This window comes from Rattus norvegicus, chromosome 6 (genome assembly GCF_036323735.1).
Source record: "Rattus norvegicus strain BN/NHsdMcwi chromosome 6, GRCr8, whole genome shotgun sequence".
NCBI lineage: Eukaryota > Metazoa > Chordata > Mammalia > Rodentia > Muridae > Rattus > Rattus norvegicus.
Window position 1 is genome coordinate 145080088 of NC_086024.1, and position 21593 is coordinate 145101680.

General features: G+C 44.8%; 1 protein-coding gene across 12 annotated transcripts in view; it reads right to left on the reverse strand.

Moving 5' to 3' along the window:
• The window catches only part of Dnah11 (dynein, axonemal, heavy chain 11), a 316394-nt gene that overhangs the window by 97958 nt on the left and 196843 nt on the right, over positions 1–21593 (reverse strand). For all 12 annotated transcript variants that reach the window (XM_039078094.2, XM_063262810.1, XM_039078093.2 and 9 more), the window contains 2 exons: positions 15148–15309; positions 5453–5686 (listed from right to left, as the gene is read on the reverse strand). In XM_039078094.2, coding sequence (XP_038934022.1) covers positions 5453–5686; positions 15148–15309 — 396 coding nt within the window. The remainder of the gene's footprint in view (positions 1–5452; positions 5687–15147; positions 15310–21593) is intronic.

Genomic DNA, 21593 nt, shown 5'->3' on the forward strand with positions numbered 1-21593 from the left:
GGGGGTGGTGTTGTCCCCAGCAGTTTTTAGCTCGCACCTGTTTCTATCCAGATTCCACTTCCACTCCCATTTGCCCAAACTGAGAGAGCTGGTAGCACAAGCAAAGCAGAATACAGCTTCGCAGGATTACTGTGTATCAGCACTGAGCAGAAGTTTATCTTGGATTCTAAACCTGTATGCTCAGGGAAGTGCTAACAAACCTGTGTATAGAGCACTTGCTACCTCAGGACTCCTCTTTCCTTCTTGGCTCTAAATTCAGGCTCAAGATCACAAAGGCAATGGAACATGGGCTTAGTGACACCTGCCTGTACTCTTGAGGGAAAACGGCTGTAAGCTTCAATGATGTAAAGGCAGGAGCCATCTCTGATTGCAGAGTAACTGGCCTCATACTGTGGTGCCAACTGGCTGGTCTTTCGTCCTCTCATCTAGCACAAACAATTCTCTTCATTTATTCATCTCTGGTGTTAATGTAGAGCCACACAGACCATCCAATGCAGAACCAAGCATTACTGAGAAACGTGGACTGTGTGTGCTCTTTGGGGCCCAACGAGGCACAGGTTATAGAAACCCAGTGTACTCTTCATGTGTGCATTTTCACCCTTGGCTCACCATTGAACAGTCCACTTAACTCTTGAGGAACAATCTTTCTGTGACATCAACACATGTGTCAGCTAAAATGACTGATTCTGACCATTTTCAGCTGAGATTCTCCTGGGATCAACAGGTGCCATGTGGTCCCTAAGAGTGGTCCCTAAGACTATATTTAAAGAAAGCAGAACTGGAGAGTGACTTCAAAGGATTCAGACTCTGCCTCCAAGATATGAAATAGGAATAACTTCTCTCTCTCTCTCTCTCTCTCTCTCTCTCTCTCTCTCTCTCTCTCTCTCTCTCTGTCTCCTCCCCTCTCTCCCTCCCTCCCTCTCTCTCTCTCCTACCTTCCCCAAGTTAAACTCATAGACAGAAAGAGCAAAGTAAGTATTTTGACTCAATAAAGATTCGAGAGGCTTTGTCTGTGGCACACATCCCACTGTGCTGTGTCCAGGTAGGTTTGTTTGATCCCTACCCATCCAAACACGGCAGTGTATACTCTGCACAAGCAGCACAGCTATGGTGTGCCCACTGCCGTTTAAACTAGGACTGAGTTTTGGCCTTTCTGTGCGTTCACGTGTGCCTCTCTGCTCTCGTTGCCATTGACGCTAGTCTTCTGTTGTGCTGCAGTCATTTCAGAGAAAGGGATGAGGCAGGATATCATTTCAAGTCCTATTTACAGTTTCTAGGGAAGCAGCTGACTTTGAAACACACCCAGCTTTAGCCAACCCTGCTTTAGGCAGGCGAACCCAGAGAAAAGGGCACTTTGTGTCAAGTACATTCTTGTCCTACACTCCGAGATTCCTCAAGTCTCCACATGGGAAACCATACCTCCCTTACATAATAAATTGATTTTCACACAACTGTCAAATAACTATTAAACACCCAACCACCCTTATGATATTAAAAGTGTTCCAAGTATAAACATAACAAAAAGGATCCAGCTACAGGCCTTACCCCAAGGCTTCATGTATCTTCGCAAAGCTCTTTCCTATAGTTTTTAGCAGAGGGGAACAGATGAGACCCCAGGTAGCCCAGGCAAAGAAAGTGGCCTGGCTCCTCCTTCTCCTTTTTCTTCCATAAGAAGAAACCATAGGCTTTCTTCTTTTCCCCTGTGGCTAAGATATCAACACCTCTAGGATTGTCCAAGATTCTATGTTATCTGCGTTTAGCTCTGGTACTTGGGAAGACAACTCTAAGTGTGGTAGAGACATTATTTTTCTTTGCCAAAGGCAAGCAAACAGACAGCTTAGCTTGAGTGACAACACTAGTATTTCCTGGGACAAAGTCAATAGATTCAGTGTGGGATATCATTGGAAGGGACCTAAGTGCTACAACACACAACTTCTTCATCTTCTTGGCTCAACAGGAACTCTGACACCAACAGACCAAATAACCCAATCCAAAAATGGGATGCGGAGCTAAACAGAGAATTCTCAACAGGGGAATCTGGAATGGCGCTTTAGCAACAAGATGAGACTCTGACACTGTAATGAGTCTTGATTCGCCCTTCAGGTTGGGATGCCGTACTCCGACACAGTAGGGGCCTGATGATAGAGTGGGGCATCTGAGAGACCTGGTAACTAAAATAGGCATGTAGACCTTGAGGTCAGGGAGAAGCAAGGAACTGAAGAGTTGCTCCACAGTCCTCCGTCAGGTCATGATGGCCTCGCTGGGGTTGAATGCCAAAGACGACAAGAAAATCCTACGTCCATCCTGGCAACATGTTAAAATCCCTGACTACAAGTCCCTAAGAAGTCAGGGACCAGAGAGGAGATGGAAGTGGTTCCCTTTAAATCCACACTGCTCTGCACAGCTTCAGACAGGGAAGAGAAGTTGCTGGTATTCTAAGCTCCACCCCACAGCTACCTGCAATAGCCAGGTAGTCCTGACTGTAAAAGGGGCTGCTTGCCCCTCCTCTCTCTCTTGCTCTCTCTGCTCTCTTGCCCTCTTCCCTGTCCCTTCTCTCCCCACCCCCTCCTTCCCTCTCATGGCTGGCCTTTACTCCTCCCCCCTTCTACTCTTCTTCTCTCATTAAACCTCTCCATGTGGAACCATGTTGGTTTGGAGTGTACTATCTGGACAAGGCCTGAGATTTAAACCCCAACAGAAGGCGTGTCCTCAAACCAGCCAGGCAAAAAGTAACTAGTAAATCCTTTCCTTACTCAGAAGTCACAACGGTGTGTGGCCCGGTCTTCAAACTGTCCAAGACAAAACTAGACATCCTAGGTTACTGGGTCGACGTTGCTTCAAGGGGAACCTAGTGATTAAGCTAGTTTAGTAAAGGAATGGTTATAGATTCTCCTCCAATAAGCATGCTCCACTAGCACTGAGCAGTGAGCTGGGGATCTGGCATCACTCTTGTTAAGCAGTTCTTAAGTCATATTAGAAGCTGTTGGTTCCTGCCAAGGGATGTGTGCTATTAATGTGTCCTTAGAGTCATCCTGCCATGCTAGTTGTTAATGTGGTTCACAGGCATCAGAGATAGGGAGGATTGGTAGTTCCTTCCCACCTTTGCACACTTGCATTATGTTTTCTGGGATCATGAAAAGGAGTACTCAGAAAGGGGGCATTCAGACCAGCTCCTCCTCAGGAGCGTCTGAGAGCTGCATAGTGCCTTCAACAATAAGGACTTACCTTCCCTCTCTAGGGGCAACAGTTTATAAACATATGTCCTTACCTCCACAGAAAAGTGTAGTCTCCACTCTTCACAAGGAAGCTTCTCTTTGCTATAGACAGAGACCACTAGAAAACCCCACAACCAATCAAAACACAGAGTGTGGATCCCAGTCTACAAAAATGCTCCCATACCTAAGGCTCAGAGAACATTGTGCAAGAAAGGAAAGAAAGATTTAAAAAGCTAGAGGGGGGTTGGGGATTTAGCTCAGTGGTAGAGCGCTTGCCTAGCAAGCACAAGGCCCTGGGTTTGGTCCTCAGCTGGGGGGTGGGGGTGGAGTGGAGTGGGGGGGTGGGGGGTTGGGGGTTGGGGGGAGCCAGAGGACTGGGGAATTTGCTGTGAGACTGTGTCTCCTACTAATGTCAGAACTATACCCATAAAGACTCAACCAGCATGACTGCTTGAACACAGGCTGAACAAGAAATAACACCAAACAATATACCCGAGTGGATGAGGGAAAGCCCATGAAGCCTCAGTCCCAGCATCCAAGGAAAGTTGGATTCAAGAGAGCACCCAACGATCACTGAAAACTTTATACAACTGACAGTCAGCAGACTTAGCAGGCTGTATTTAGAATTATATATGTAGATACATACATGCATTCAATAACAATTAGTGAAAATAAAATGCCGATGGATTTGAAGGAGAGTAGAGAAAGGGTGTATGGGTGTAAGGCAGGGTCTCTAGGGAGGAGAGGGATGGGAGAAATGCTGTGATGATATGATAATCTCAAAAAAAAAAAAAAAGCCAAGAAAGAAAAAACCAAAAAGCCCCAAAAACCCCACAAAGAAGCCTAGTTCTCTGTGAGCAACAGAAGCTTCTCTCAGAAAGAGGCCCTTACCATGGTCATATCTTTGAGGCCTCCCCTACCCCCATCACACCTGTGAGGTGAGGTCAGTCCCTGTGGTCACACCTGTGAGGCCCATTCCCTTGGTCACACCTTTTGAGGGCCTCCGCTGGTCACACCTGTAGGGCTGGTCCCCTGGTCACACCCTGTCCTCTGGTCACACCTGGGAGGCCTGTTCCTTGGTCACACCTCTGAGGCTTGTCCCCTGGTCATACCCTGTCCCTTGGTCACACCCTGTCCTCTGATCACACCTGTGAGGGCCTTCCCTTAAGTCACACCTGTGAGGCCTGTTCCTTGGTCACACCTCTGAGGCTGGTCCCCTGGTCACACTCTGTCCTCTGGTCACACCTGTGAGGCCTATTCCTTGGTCACACCTCTGAGGCTGGTCCCCTGGTCACACTCTGTCCTCTGGTCACACCTGTGAGGCCTGTTCCTTGGTCACACCTCTGAGGCTGGTCCCCTGGTCACACTCTGTCCTCTGGTCACACCTGTGAGGCCTGTTCCTTGGTCACACCTCTGAGTCCTGTCCACCTAATCATACCCGTGGGACTCCCCCTGGTCACACCCTGTCCCCTAGTCACACCTCTGAGGTTGGTCCCGTGGTCAGACCTCTAAGGCTGGTCTCCTGGTCACACCTCTAAGGCTGGTCCCCTGGTCACACCCTGTCCTCTGGTCACACCTGTGAGGCCTGTTCCTTGGTCACACCTCTGAGGTTGGTCACACCTCTGAGGCTGATCCCCTGGTCACACCTGTGAGGCCTGTTCCTCGGTCACACCTCTGAGGTTGGTCCCCTGGTCACACCTCTGAGGCTGGTCCCCTGGTCACACCTCTAAGGCTGGTCCCCTGGTCACACCCTGTCCTCTGGTCACACCTGTGAGGCCTGTTCCTTGGTCACACCTCTGAGGTTGGTCACACCTCTGAGGCTGGTCCCCTGGTCACACCTGTGAGGCCTGTTCCTTGGTCACACCTCTGAGGTTGGTCACACCTCTGAGGCTGGTCCCCTGGTCACACCTCTGAGGCCTGTTCCTTGGTCACACCTCTGAGGTTGGTCCCCTGGTCACACCTCTGAGGCTGGTCCCCTGGTCACACCTCTGAGGCTGGTCCCCTGGTCACACTTCTGAGGTTGGTCCCCTGGTCACACCTGTGAGGCTGGTCCCCTGGTCACACCTGTGAGGCTGGTCCCCTGGTCACACCTCTGAGGCTGGTCCCCTGGTTACACCTCTGAGGCTGGTCCCCTGGTCACACCTGTGAGGCCTGTTCCTCGGTCACACCTCTGAGGCCTGTCCACCTGATCACACCCGTGGAACTCCCCCTGGTCACACCCTGTCCCCTGGTCACACCTGTGAGGCCGTGGTCTGCAGCTTCTGGATTCCATTCCCCAGGTGCTCCTTCTTCCGCTGCACCTCTCCTCGCTTCTTCTTCAGCAGGCTCTTAAACAGTGATATTTGTTCTAAGAAACTCCTTGGGGTGGTGTAGTTGTACCTCCTCTCGTTCTGGTAGTACCAGGCACTTACTTCCTTTACACTGGTGTGAACATACGCCATGAAAAGGCTGATAGAATCTTTGTGCTGTGGCTGAAACATAGACAGCGCATTTCTCACGAAATCCTTTCAAGACGAAAATATAATTTAAAAAATAAAAGGAAAAAAGCCACACACATCAAAATTATACAGTATTTTTTTAAGCCGGGAAGAATTGCAGTAGAAGTAGGAAATTTTACTTCATCTTTGTGAGACACTCACAGTACTTGGGGGATAACTGGGAAGCGCTTGGCCTTCCTCACCATTGTGCTACGGAGGACAAAGGATGTTTTTGTGTGGGTCTCAACCAAAACCCAGAAGCCAACAGAAAAGACTAAGTCCCAATCTTCACAACTTGATCTTTACCTATCAAGTGCATAGGAAGAAAAGGAAAGAAAAGAACGCATGACAGTATTTGGAGGGAGGCTTTTGAGGGAGGGAGATGCCATTTTCAAGCTGAACTTTAGGCAAAAATAATCACTCCAAAGTGGGGGGCACAAAACAAGTAGAGAAAAAAGATCTTTATGGGAACCCATCTCAAACTGAAGGGGTGGGCAAACTATCCAAACCACTCATTCTGAGGGGAAAATATGATAGTCATTTCTATTCTTATCTGGAGAAGTGAACATCAACAATAAAACAAACACAAGGAATCCCCTGATTCCTCCCACCCCTCCCCCAACCCTACCCATCCAACCCCTCCTCCACCCCTTCCCCTCCTCACCTCCCACCCCTCCCCCCTCCTCCACTTTCCACCCCTCCCCCTCCCCACCTCCCACCCCTTCTACTCCCCTCCACCCTACACAGAGTCCCTGCAGATCGTCTGCTGTCCCTTCCGTGTGTCCTCTGTGACTTCTGGACTAGTTAACTTTTTAATTTGTACAGCCACATCTCCCTCATTCTAATGATTATTTATTGCATTCTGTACAAGATGAACCTGGTTCAATTAATCAAGGGAAGCCTAAAAATCAATTAATATGAATTAAATGAGCTACACCAACTCTTTGGAAAGTCACACATAATTTACCAAAGTGTTGTCAATAACGCTCAGGCAGCTTCAGGAAAATTGCACACAAGTGGCCGATGATGCAGTTAAACGCTTCAAACCTGGACCATCAATATTGCAACCAGAAGTGCGTGTGAACAGCACTGCAAAGTGAACAGCGGACTGTTCCTCTTCCGTGTCCTTAAATACGCAGATTCCTAACCTCACAGCGAACCCCAAACGTAGGTAAAACCTTCACATAAAGTGCACGGTTGGATAGATTACAAATCTGTCTCGCTAGTCATTGAAAGAATGTGTATTCCAAGCAAAACTCAGGGTCACAAAACTTGTATTGGATTCCAGGGGATCCAAGATGCTTGAGTGTTAGCAATTAATGGACTCAGAAAATAAAATTTATGAGTGTCTATAAATGTCACAGGCATCATACTTCCCTGAGGACTTTATTTTCAAAAGAGCCTGGCTCCATCCCACATAACTATGCACAAGCCTGCTCCCGTCCTGTCTTGCTTTGACAAGAACTTTCACACATACCTTCCTAGGATACAGACAAACACCTCCCCAGCCAAGTGTAACCTCCTTACAAAGGGGGAAAAAAAAAACCTGGCTTCTGCCCAACCATGATCCTTATGAGGAGGCTCCTCTGCAGCCCTGAATGCTCCTTTTAACAACAGTTTCATTTGTAAATCTCTGATGGAAAGAGTGGCTTCCGGGAGAGCTGGAAGTGGCCCGACACAACTTGTCTCAATGGGGCAAAATAACTATTGTTATCGGGCTTAACAAAATGGCTCAGCATGGGAGTCTCACGGAGCCAGGGAGCAGCTGGGTGTAATTCACACTGTTTTTCAGAAAACTCTAATCGTTCCAGAACAGACCTCTTTGATGACTGGTCTTCCCTGCATTCTCAATTTGTCACTTTCTCTTATGATAAGGTCAGTAGTGACAGCACTTCCTGACATTAACAGCTGTGGCTTTTAAAAGGGTCATTGTAGAACTACTAATTGCAGTAATTTCATTAGCATAAATTATTTATTCTGCCATTCATTTATCTCCAGTTTTCTTCTGAGGGGGGCGGAGAGGGGCTGCTGAGGGCTGCAGCAGCCCTGCACAGTTCACACTTCCAGAGACGCAGGCAAGACCATCTTTTCTGCCAGATTTGTCCCTTCAGGGGGACCAGTTGACAACACTTTGTGGTCCTTTTGCAGCCAATAGTGGGGAAGGCAAAAATAAAAATAAGCAGAGTGCCTTTATGCAGGCACTAAATCCATGGCCTTCCTGCTAGGATTGCTTTGGGAAGCCATGCTGTCTCTGTTGCAAAATGCAATGCACAGATAAGACTGGGTTTTTCCTCAAATAAAGAAAGAAATGTTTATTTTCCAGTCTCTTAGTTAGCTTGCTGTAAACATAGAAACATAAACTCTACGGTGCCTGGTGGGATGGTTCTCAGGCACTGGCTTTTACTGCCATACCAAGTACTCAGGAGGCCACTCTACAAGCCAGTGCCCAGTGCCCTTGTTGGGAATGCCAGCTGGGGGTGAATGCAAATTCCGTTAATAAAAAAGAATATCTTATTTCTTTCCAAGAACAGCAAAACAGACTATATCTGTTTATAAAATTAAATTTGGATTTGCAAAAAAGGCAAATGAAAAAACAGAAGAGACTAAAGAGTTTGTTGTAATGCCAAGCAACCAGAGCTTCCAGGGACTAAGCCACTACCTAAAGACTATACATGGACTGACCCTGGACTCTGGCCTCATAGGTAGCAATGAATATCCTAGTAAGAGCACCAGTGGAAGGGGAAGCCCTGGGTCCTGCTAAGACTGAACCCCCAGTGAACTAGACTGTTGGGGGGAGGGGGACAATGGGGGGAGGGTGGGGAGGGGAACACCGATAAGAAAGGGGAGGGGGGAGGGGGATGTTTGCCCGGAAACTGGGAAAGGGAATAACACTCGAAATATATATAAGAAATACTCAAGTTAATAATAATAAAAAAAAAAGAGTTTGTTGTTTGTTTTAGTTAAAGTCAGGACAATGTTGTCACATATGATGTGGTAGCCTTGTAGGGAATCTTGAAATGCTTTCTCAGAAATTATTTGTTGAAATTAAATTTCAAACTACCAAGTTACAAAATCTATTATTTATAATTCACTCTTTTGTGGGTTGGTAAAAGACTGAATTAGATATTCAGGCTTGTTAAAGAGAATTTAACACTAAAACAGAGGAACAATATTCCATGAGCACCTTTAAGCTCTTCACAGAGCTCATTCACCCCAACATAAAGACTGATAAGGAAGAACCAAGGTTTGAATCCTAGGACCTAGTTACATTTCCAGGTCTGAAAAATTAAGTAAATGCTTATGTTCCCCTTGCTTTCTCCTGCCCACAAAAATGGTTACTTTGTATCATTTCTTTTCCATGTTTTCTAAACAACAGCACAAATGTAGCAAGGGAAAGCCTGGCCTCTGGGATCTAACCACAGGCTTCAGCATCAGCCTGTCACCCATGTAAGGACAGGTCCTTCTCTTGAGGCTGGGATAGAGAGGTAAACAGTGCAGTCACTAGAGTCATGCACAGTGCTTCAACAAGTGCTGAATACTGATGCAAGGCAGTTCTCTACCTTTGTGGTTTTTTATTTTTTTTCCTTTAAGTTGGAATTAATTGATTGGTCAGAGGCGAGATCAGGTCCACTATCAGAAGAGGTGGCTCCTGGAGTCTCTTCCACAACATGGAAACATTGAAATGACTGAAAATTCATGCAATGAAGAGTCCAGAGGAAACTCAGGGAAGCCCAGCTACTCTCTTCCCATCCATCCATCATCCATCCATCATCCATCCATCCTCTATCCATCCATTTTCAACCCATCCTTCCATTCAGTCATCTATCTTTTATCCATCCTTCCTTCATTCATTCATCCATCTATTTTCTACCCACCTACCCATCCACCCATCCATCCATCCATCTTGTGTGTGTTTCATTTCACACATAAGTATGTACTAGAAATTGATATTGCAGTCTACCTTAATCACTCTCCACCTTATTATATACTGAGGGAAGGTCTCTCAGTTGAACCCAGAACTCATTGATTTAGCTAGTTTAGGTAGCTTGCTTGCTCTGGGAATCCCCTTTCTCTGCCTCTCTAGTACTGCCATCCCCACCCAGAATTCATGTGGGTGCTAGGATCAGAACTACACACACACACACACACACACACACACACACACACACATACACACACGAACATGCACACGAACACACTACATACCACTTGTGTGGCAGGTGCTTGGTACCTATCAAGCCATCTCCCCAGCCCCTGAGAACCCTTGCTTTGGGAATATTGTGGCTGGTGAGGCTAACACATCCACAAAAGCCCCAAAACTATGAACTTTTATGTAGAGCTGGTTCTAGTTGGACAAGACACGCAAGAGATCCTGGACAGCCATAAGAACTGGACCCTGTTTTCATGGGTGGCAGGATTCCTAACCTTTAGAAAGCTGTAAAACTATGTTGGGAACATAGCATTGTTTTAAAAACTATTCTAAACTTGCACCACATATGTAATGATACACTTACATGCACAGCTAAAGAAGACCGATGGGGAAGGGTGTGCACAGTGATGGATCTTCCCCACCCATTTGAGGACAGAAACTGAGGCCAGGATGAAGTTTAGGCAGATCCCTTAGATCTTCTTTTGGTTTTGTCTTGATGCTTCAAATAGCTTCAGTGTAACTACTGTGCAGGAAACTAGGCATCCTAAAAGGCTGTATACAATCCTCTCTTCAGCTATCAGACTGTTGAAACAACAGACCCCAAAGAATTTGAAATGCCCCCTGGAATCCTACTCTAGGGAAAGGGAAAGGCTGAAGCCACTATGATCGCTAGCAGAAGGAGTTTTCATACAACTCATCAGATACATTTCTGGTCAGACACTGAAGGGGCCACGGTGGGGCTGCACCTGGATCAGGACTTCCTAACCACCTAAAGCTCATGCACTCTATTTAAACCTGACCTTATGCTAGTAGATTAAAGATGGACGTAGGATCTCACTAGGCCCCTCTTTTGATGTTCTCTCCAATGTGACCCCATTACACAAATTTGCTTTTCTGTTTCCACATTCCCTGTGTCTTTATTCTTTGTACTTTATTGAGTACGTATATAGCTAAGCCCAGTTCACGAGGGCTACCAACAGGGTCCAGGATTCTACTTTAAAATTGTGGTAGCATCTGTTCCACAGTTCAGTGGTATTTTCTTCCTATACAGCATGGTCAACTTTGGACTTTATAAGTTAACACTTGTCATTGATATTTCAAAGAAAGAATTGTGGCCCAAATCATCAATGTAGTATAGCTATCACTGATGCAATAAATGTAATGCCCTTCCTGTTTGACACAAAGAATGTGTGTGTTTGTGTGTGTGTGTGTATGTGTGTATGTGTGTATGTGTATGTGGGTGTATGTGTGTGTATGTGTGTGTATGTATGTGTGTATGTATGTGTGTGTATGTGTGTGTATGTATGTATGTATGTATGTGTGAATATGTGTGTGAATATATGTGTGCGTATGTATGTGTATATGTATGTGTATGTATGTGTGTGTGTGTATGTGTATGTGGGTGTATGTGTGTGTATGTATGTGTGTATGTGTGTGTATGTGTGTGTATGTATGTGTGTATGTGTGTGTATGTGTGTGTATGTATGTGTGTATGTATGTGTGTGTATGTGTGTGTATGTATGTATGTATGTGTGTGTATGTGTGTGTGAATATGTGTGTGAATATATGTGTGTGTATGTATGTGTATATGTATGTGTATGTATGTGTGTGTGTGTATGTGTAGTCACATACATGTGTAGGTACTGAAGAAGCACCAAATCTAAATCTGGCAGAAAGGTAACTTTTCTATTTGAGTGGATCACCTGCCATTCTATGCTATACCTTCTCAGGTATGGGTTGCTGATATGTCAGAAACACCAGTGGCATGGCATTGAACTGTGAGCCCACACTGTAGTGTCATTACCTCAGGAGGGCAGACCTTCCTCTGTCAGTCAGATGCGGTTGTGGTAAATATTAAAAAACTGGCTCTACCCTTTATCCCGTGCTAGTGCTGGCACCTGTAGGGCCCGCATGGCACTGTGGGATATCTTGCACTATCTAGTTCCAGCACCCATGGGCCACGTGGCACTTGGTTCCCTTTTGACCGGCTCTAGTGCTGGCATCTGCATGGCACTGTGGGGTACTTTTATCCCAGTGGTTCCATGCTGCCCCCAAGATACTCTCTGTCCCTGGCAGTCCGCGAGCCATTCCAGTGAGGCACCTTGTCACATTGCTTTCACTCACAGTTCCCTTGGGGGGTTGTTACCACACCAGGCTTACACATCCCAATTCCACGGCGGGCTTGGTGCATCCTACCACTGTGCCTTTTCTTGAACTCAAGTCACCACATGAAAGAACACACCACACAATAACCTATGATCCAATTGATAAGATAGAATTTGCCCATCTAGACAGCACAAAATCCTGTACACACCCATCCCTTAAAAATATTCAAAACAACCTTTATCTATGCACAGAGAAGAATCTTAACATTTGCTGCCATGTTCTCCCAGCTCCTTCTCTACCTCCCGCTCCTTCGCCTTTAAAACTTTGTTCCCGCCCATCCTTCCTTCTCGTCCAATGACAGCCTCATTCTACCCTGTACCTGCCTTCCTGCATAAAGACATCACCTTCAAGATGCCATGCCCAAGTGACATGAGCTGCTTCTGTCCTCAAATCCTGCAACAGAATTCACTCTCTCCAGTCAGCTCATATTTTTAATTTACAATGAAATGTGTCCTTTCATATCACCCTGATTTCAATGATGCCTAAGGCTCATTTTGCCTAAAAAACAAAACAAAAACAAGCAAGCAAACCAAAACCAAAGTTTCTCTTTTATGTTCCCAATACCATCTACTTTTGGCCCTATGCGTTCCTAACTGGAGCCTGTGCACTGACCAGTAAGGTTTTCACCGGATCACATCCCCAGTGTGCTTCGGTCTGCATCTTCAACCCCACTCCTAATGGAATACAGGACTGTCCCTCCCTCTTGCTTTACACTGTCACTTCCTACCTCACATCGAGAGGCAGCACAGGCTGACAGAGTGTCTGATGAACACCCGCACAATGATGACACTTAGGTGTCAGACTGCTTTTGGACTTTTATTTGTCAGCTGTCATTTAGTTCAGTATCAGGTAACAGGGGGTGGGGGGAAAAGCATACCCGTTCAGTTAGATGCAGCCCGGGCTGTGGGCTGCCATAGCCTTGGGTGCTGAGTGTGTCCTGATGGGAATTTACATGTCAATGTATATAGAATGGCCTGTGGTTAATGAATTCTTTCTCTATGGCCAAAGGGGGTCACCTTGTATAAGTACCTTCCACTCACCCAATGAGGTCAATAATTAAGAAGTGCCAAAATTATGTAGATAACATTCAGTCTTGATAATGAAAATTAAGACTAAGAAAGTGATCAAATTAGCATTTGTTCAAAAAAATTTTTTGGAGGATCATACACTTTTTCTTTTTTATTGGATATTTTATATATTTACATTTCAAATGTTATCCTTCTTCCCTCACTCTCCCAACCCCTCCCCCTGCTTCTATGAAGATGCTTCTACTCCTACCCTCCCATTCCCACCCCAACGCCCTGGCATTCCTCTACACTGGGGAAACGAGCCTTCACAGGACCAAGGGCTTCTCCTCCCATTGATGCCAGACAATGCTATCCTCTGCTACATATGCAGCTGGAGCTATGGGTCCCTCCATGTGTACTCATTGGTTTATTTAAAAGCCGTTTCTGACCTCTACAGAAAAGACACTACATGTTTTTAGGGGAATGCGGTCCCAGTGTGCTCTGAATTACAATTCTTGCTTCCTGTGACAAATCAGGAAGGTGGGAGGGTTAAATAGGCACCTTACACGGAAAGGAAATCTTCTGGCTGACTTGTTAGCAGGTGTAATTTAGCTTGGTGGAAACGCTGAAGGGCTTGAAAAGTGTTCCTATTTGACACTCAGGATCCTATAGGAGGCGGCATGACACCGTCAGATAGACTGCAGCACCTTGTGCAGTCCTCGGGACTGCAAAGCCCGCCTCATCCAGCAGGTGTCAATAGTTCTGGCCAGGCTGAGCTGCTGCTCCACTGGAGAAAGCAGACACAGACACAGGACAGTAAAGACCAAAGACTGGAAGGCTGTGAGGCTATGTGTATGCTTCCCTCGATCTGCCAGCACGGATCCCCTACCAACTGAGGAAAATTAAAACTATATTCAGAAACCAGCCCACTTATTCCATTGCAAGCCTGACAAAATGAACCAAGGAAACTAGAAATCTGCTAGTAATATGGGGCACTGGTTGATTCCTGTAGATTCAGAACTTCTAACCTCTCTTCTCACTGTTGGAAGACAAGATGATACTCCAGTACTTCCACATCGCAAGGAACCTGGTGACTGTCCTAGGGGCTGGGAGTAACACTTAACACTACTTTATCATAACTAATGGCTCTCCAGATGTGAAGATCCAATCCTCGCCCCCCCCGCCCCAAATTCAGAAGAACTTCCTTTTCTTTTCTGTTTCCTTGTACATGTGCTCGTCATGTGACTGTGGAGAATGGAACGGGGAGGAGGAGGCAGACATGTTCCCATCCCAGATGTGTCTGCCATGTTAAATGTTGCTTCCCCTGGCAGTCCAGTGATAGACAGATTCATGGACATTTTTTAGGGGGAAAAATCTGTACACATCAGTGAATGCTTTTTACCACTTACAAAATACACACACCCATATGGTTACCCCCTTTTTGAGTAGAAGCAAAGGAAAAGTGACATACCAAACAATAAAGCTGGCTGCACACTAACTGCTCAAGTTTATAAACCCAGACTTAACCTTCTGGCCACCCAAGAACACGCTATCTAACTAAATCTCGTAATGCTACTTTGCAAGAGTGGTGGTCATGGCTTCTGGAGTAAGAGAGAGGATGAGGACTTGAGACATTGTTAGGGGCCCCAATCAATTTTGGCTCAGAGAGTGACTTCCACTAATTCTGGGACTATTCTAGGCACCCCCACCTTATTGCTCAATGGGTAGCAAGAACAAAGCTCTTTAGGAGTAGCACCTTAACACAATCTCTCTAATCAGAAAGGAACTAGACTTCAACTCCACATCTGGGAATCGGGAGGCTTGCTTCAGTTGCTTCCTTTACTCTTTAAAACTGCTTACTTCACACAGACATTTAAAAACCTAGTCAGAGGTACTAGGTTCCTGAAGAAGTAACAGATATAACTAAAAAACCCCATAAGGCCAGAGTCCCACCCTCAACAATGCACAAAAACTAGAAACAATGAAAAACAATGTAAAAGAAGTAAGCGGATACATATTTGATACAGAGATTGTGAAACTAAAGGTGGCTGACTTCGCTGCTGCACTGCCTGCCTATAGTGTACTGAGACTTGAGCAATTCTGGGTACCTACCTCAGGCTGACACAACTTACCTCAATCCCCTCGATTTCTTCAATAAACCTCCTGCTGACTGAGACCAGAGCTTCCTGTGGCCATGCATGAAACCAGTCAATAGCTGTGCAGTTAACTAGGGCTGGGAACTTCCGGGCTCTAACTCTCAGAGTGTGACCAACCGGTGAGAAACAAAAAACCATCTGTAGAGAGCAGGGTGAGAGGGCACAGGTCAGAAACAACAGGGGGACGAGTATGCCACACAGTACACTGAAATCTCAGACAGTGAGGGAGGGGGCAAGGCCAGACACACTGGTCAGCTACCCCAGTCCAAGCCACTGGTGCAAGGCAGCATTGAACTTCAGGGTGACAGCACCACAGGGCAGACAGGAATACTGTTGTGTTTTTCTCAAAATGTGGTGCTTCTTCTCTCAAGCCTGGCTCATGATTCCCTTTGGGACTGGGAAATTTTAATTGTTCCTTAATACAAGTCACATATAAAAAGTAAGTCATCATGGAGGAAGAGTGTCAATACTGCACCTTCAAATTGCTTCTGTTACATGATTCACTGGGTTTCACAAAGCTGAAATACCCTTCCCAAAACAAATATAAAATAATAAAATAGAGCCAGTTTTATCATCATAAATGACACTAATTTCTGTTTGCATTTAAAATAAAAACATCTGCTTTAGTTCTTACCTGAGATTTTTTCAGAGAAAAATGTTAAGACTTGGGGGTAATGTTTCTGCTAAGAAAAGTTCCTGATAGAAGAAAGCTAAAAGTTCTTTTTTAACTAGCTATTTAATGATTTAAAAGTTAATTAATACCCAAACAAGCCATTGGTCTGTGTTTGGGATCTGCCAGGGATCAGTTTTAGGACCCCCAACATAACTCAAAGGATTTTCCAAACACTTTCATGAAAAACATATTACTTTCACAGAAAGAACCTATATCCTTCAGATACCTATTAGTTCTTCCTGTTAGGATTACCTATTGTCCCTAGGACAAGGTAAACAGTGTAGGGGGTTGTTATTCTGTGCTGTTTAGGGAATTGAGACAATAAAAATAATGTGCACGCGCAATACGTTTGTTTTCCTCTTCAAAGAGTTTCACTGCACAGCTGGTAGGATTCATGGATGAAGGCAAGACAGCCAGAGGATCCAGTTGTGTATTTGTATACTTTCTCTAGACACAGGGATTCTGCCAATAGAACCTGAGGTTGGTTGCAATGGTCTGTCACAGACAGTGGATGAGAGGAACTCTTCATCGTCATCAGAGTAGGTGTGACCCTATCATCGTACCCTTCAAGGGTCCTGAGCGTTAGAGGACCATCAGAGGGGGAAGCTCAGGGGGAGTGTGAGGATACAGAATAACCTGAAAGCTAGGTAATTATTTGTCCGCCGGGAAAGGCCTGAGTGGAGAGTATCTCTTTCTTAGGCTGATGGTAGAAACTGAGGCCCTCCAGTTTCTAAGACTGAGGTCCAGAGCATGGTCAGCCAATGGGTGTTGTCACTGTCTTAGAGGACATTTTTCTTTTTTTATCCATGGCATTTTTAAGTCCATGTGAGAAAAAACTCTAGCAAATATCAACCTGCATGATACCTCATTGAACAGGTTTGTTTGTTACCGTCAACATTTCAAGACAGACAGATGCTGATCCCTACTTTTTCCCACTATGATTGCACTGCTTAATTGTATTAGTGTGTAGTATGGTGCTGTCAGCTAAGGGGAGAATGTACATCTCTTGAACTTTTTCATCATTTTTTCTTTTTTCTTTTTTTAAAATTTTCATTAGATATATTTCTTTACTTACATTTCTTTTTTTTTTTTTTTTTTTTTTTTGGTTCTTTTTTTTTTTCGGAGCTGGGGACCGAACCCAGGGCCTTGCGCTTCCTAGGTAAGCGCTCTACCACTGAGCTAAATCCTTTACTTACATTTCAAATGTTATTCCCCTTCCCGGTTTCCTGTCCATAAGCCCCCATCCCCTCCCCTCCCCCTCCCCCATACCGGTATTCCCCCCATACATCCCCTTACTGCCCCCCATATTTCCCTGTACTAGGGGGTCCAACCTTGGCAGGACCAAGGGCTTCCCCTTCCACTGGTGCCCCAACAAGGCTATTCTCTGCTGCATATGCAGTTGGGGCCCTGGGTCAGTCCATGTATAGTCTTTGGGTAGTGGTTTAGTCCCTGGAAGCTCTGGTTGGTTGGCATTGTTGTTCTTATGGGGTTGCAAGCTCCTTCAACTCTTTCGATCCTTCCTCTAATTTCCCCCAAGGGGGTCCTGTTCTCAGTTCCGTGTTTTGTTGCTAGCATTGACGTCTGTATTGGATATGTTCTGGATGTGTCTCTTAGGAGAGATCTATATCTGGTCCCTTTCACCATGCATTTTTTAGCTTCATCAATCTTATCTAGTTTTGGTTTTTCATCATTTATTCAACTCTCTCTGTCCACAGAGACTTCCTCACAGTCTCCTGGGTCTATGGCAGATACTGTACCAGCCTCTACAAGTTTAACTCGGTGGCTCTAGTATAAGTAGACTATGCAGTATTGGCCTGTCTGGGATGGGCTTAGCACAGTGCCCTGTGACTGTCTGTCCAGTCAGACTTCCTGGTGCTTGGACCTTATAATATAAGTCACGTCTCAGAGTATCTTTTGAGAGCCATGGATCTTCTTTATCTAGCACCCAACCCAGTGTAAAATCACATGATGATGACCCACCCTTGTTTAACCGTTTCCTAGTAACAAGACACAAGAAAGTATCTCTAATTCTGGAAAACAAAAATAGATTGTTGAAAGACCATGTTATATTATCTGTCAGTAAACAATTTATTCATGGTAGTAAATTAACACAGAAAGATCATTCCCCCCCCCAACAAGGTTGAATAAACATGACTCAGACACATTCTTAAGAGTCAGCAGTATGCCAGTGTCGAGGATAGGAATAGATTAAATATAGAAGTTATAAGAAAATACTTGGAACCTCAAGTATGAGATGCTGTTTTGTTTTTCTCTGTCTCTGCTGTACTCAAGTGAAGTTTCTGAAATCATGTTAGTCAAAGAGAATCAGTTGTGGAAAGCCAGCATCTTGGGAAGAGAAGAGGAATCTTTGAGTGTGGGGAGAACAAAAAAGGGCTGGAAGGAGAAACCTAAGACCTGAACTGTAAAAAAAATTAGACATTGTCACCACAGTTTGCTTAGCACATGTGATCATGAAACAATGTGTGTACGTCTGATGTTAAGGAGCAAGAGGAACTGAGAAGGGGGAAAACTAATCTTACCTTATGCAAAATGGACTAAACTCCTCCAGGTCCATCTGATATTCACAAGGACAGCATGCCAGTTTGACTTTGCCAGGGGGGAAATTAAGCAAAATAATTTGCAACATCTCACTTTTCTCTTTAGTTACGTATATGTGTGGGTGTGGGCATGTCTGTGCAGATGACAAAAGAACCCAAAGGTCCAAGATACCTTGGGGCTGGAGTTACAGGTGATGAGCCACTCTGCATGGGTGATGGGGACCCAACTCCAGTCCTGAGTAGGAGAGTTTGTGCTCTCACCTGCTGACACAGCTTCCAGCTTCGGTTTTATTAGTATCTTGAGACCTGCTCTGGCTATGTAACATTGGCTGTCTGGAAGTCACTCTGTCGAAACCCACGGCAGTTCTCCTTTCTAAGCTTCCAGTGCTGGGACTATGGTGTGCACCACTGCATCTGGTCACCTTTTCAATGACTTTGAAGTTGGTCAAGTACTTCACAGAATGAAATGGAGACCTTTGATAATTTTAGGAATCACAAATCATCTAAACTAGTACCTGGAAACTCAACTGTAGAAATAAACTTGCTCATTCACAGTTCCAATGAAGTGATTGGAAGGGTGTTGTTAGCCTGAGGCTTTGACTATTAGTCCAATTCAGTGTTCAGGAATGTTGAGTTTTAATCAGAGAGTACAGAGTACTCCTGTCAACTTCTAACCTCGGCTTTGAGTTAGACACGATTTTTAAAAATAAATTTATTATTGTGCACATATATGTTGTGTGCATGTGTATGTATGAGTGTGTGTGTGTGTGTGTGTGTGTGTGTGTTATAGCATGTATGTGAAAGTCAGAGGACAACTTTGCAAAGTTTTTCTACTTTTACATGGGTTCCAGGGATTGAACTCAGGTTGACAGGCTCAATGGTAAGTACCTTACCAGCTGGATGATTTTTTTTTCTTTTCTTTTTTTCAGAGCTGGGGACCAAACCCAGGGCCTTGCGCTTGCTAGGCAAGTGCTCTACCACTGAGCTAAATCCCCAACCCTGGATGATTTTTTTTTTAAATTCATGAAATAAGATACCTGGGTTAAACAGAAATATTGTACTAACATCTCTACTCATATATAAGCAAGACAGGCAGGCATAGATACTGAAGTGTCCTAATAACTGTATCCTATACCCCTATCTGGAGACTGTGTATGTACTCCTAGCTGGAGACTGTGTAAACAGGATCCCAAACAAATGATCAGATTCATCCCACTGCAGTAGCTCTGCTGTGTCTGCCTGGAAACACCCTGCTATGTAAACGTTAGTCAGGTTTCCACAAGACAAGAATTAGACTGTAGTGAGCCCACAAGCCAGGTTGCAAGGGGTGTTAATCAACAAGCTTTGGGGAGGGAAGCAGGGTTCGGAATTAGATATCCTTGCCTTGAAGTAAAACTCAAGTTAGTGTGTGTAAGAGAAAAGAACCCCACCCCTTATCTGAGTTCAGTTTAGCTACCTTTAAGGAAGTACCTAGATTTATGGAATAATCAATAATCATCTTCCCTGCAAAGGTTTGCCTGACAATGCCAAATGAACCATCAGTGGGGACAGGAAGAAACACAAATGCCTAGATGGAAACAAAGTTAAAAGCCTAGATGGAAACAAAGTTAAATGTCCCAGGCAGCTGTGCTGTTTCTAAAAAGCAAATTCTCCCAAACACAAAAGCCAGCCCTGAAATTACTACAGATGCATCTCCCGCAGTTTTGACATTTGGGTATCAGGTGTCAAGAACTTGCTTTTGGGATCTATACTATAACATTTTCTATTTTTTTCCATCCCCCGTACAGGTGCTATGACTCATTTGTGATAACCCACATTTCACCATGCTTTGTAACACGTTTCAATTTCCCGTAGCTACAATCCCTCCTTGAGTATATATTTATTTGTGTATTACTAACAGGACTCAGGCCATTTCCTCTCCTAATGGAAATTTGAATTGCTACAGTCACTGTATTTTTTTTCCAGCTGAAGTAGTTTATTCTCAGGTAGAAGGGATCCTCCCACATATTTACTTCCAAAGCATCTATCCATAAGTTATGTTTGCATTCATCATCCAAAGCCCCAGTATATTTCAAGAATAATAAGCCCGGAGTCTTGCTGAGGCAGCCCCTATGGAACGGGGCTTTATCACAGAATGCATTCTCTGAAAACTGTCACTTTATCATGCTCTTCATGCCTTCTTACTGTATCCTCCATCTATCCAACTTTTAATTCCGATTCTTCTTAAAGATTTAAAAGCATCTTCGAAATGTGTACACATAAGACACTTCGATGTGAACTTCTACTTTAGAGAGCATACAATAAAATCATCTCAGAACTTCTGACCTTGTGATGTTAAGCGTTTCAGATTTTACTTAAAAGTAATACTCGGTACCAGAGAATTTCAATTCATTTCGATTATTTCTTGTGTGTGTGTGTGTGTGTGTGTGTGTGTATGTGTGTGTGTGTACGTACGTGGGTAAGCTTGTAGCACAGGGCACATGTCTGTCCTTGACTTCTGCCTTGTTTGAGACATGTCTGTGTTGTTTGCTATTGCTGCAAAAGCCAGGTATGATGATTTGTATGTCTGTGGCCCAGGGAGTGGTACTATTAGGAAGTGTGGCCTTGTTGGAGTAGGTGTGCCACTAAGACCCCTCCCTCATCCTACCTTCCTGGAAGTCAGTATTCTACTAGCAGCCTACAGATGAAGGTGTAGAACTCTCAGCTCCTCCTGCACCATGCCTACCTGGATGCTGCTATGTTCCCACCTTGATGATAATGGACTGAAACTCTGAACTTGTAAGCCAGCCCCAAATATATGTTGTCTTTTATAAGCCTTGGTCATGGTGTCTGTTCACAACAGTAAAACCCAAAGAAACCAGACTGGCTCAAGAACTTCTGGGGATTCATCTGCACTTCCCTTCTCACTGTAGGAGTGCTGGGATTACAGGCCTGTGCTACTGGACTCAGTTTTATGTGGGCTTTGGGATTTGAACTCAAGCTTTCACACTTACACAGAAAGTGCTTTACCGACTAGGTTATCTCCTTAGCCCGTTTCCATTTTTTAAAACAAGGAAGTCATTGAACTTACAAAGAATGAGCATGCAATCTCCATAGCTAAGAATGCATCTGATCCTGAGGCACCCAGGCAGGAGGAGGGGCTCCTTCCCCTGGGATTTGTCCCTGGGATTGCAGTGATTGGGTAATGCTTT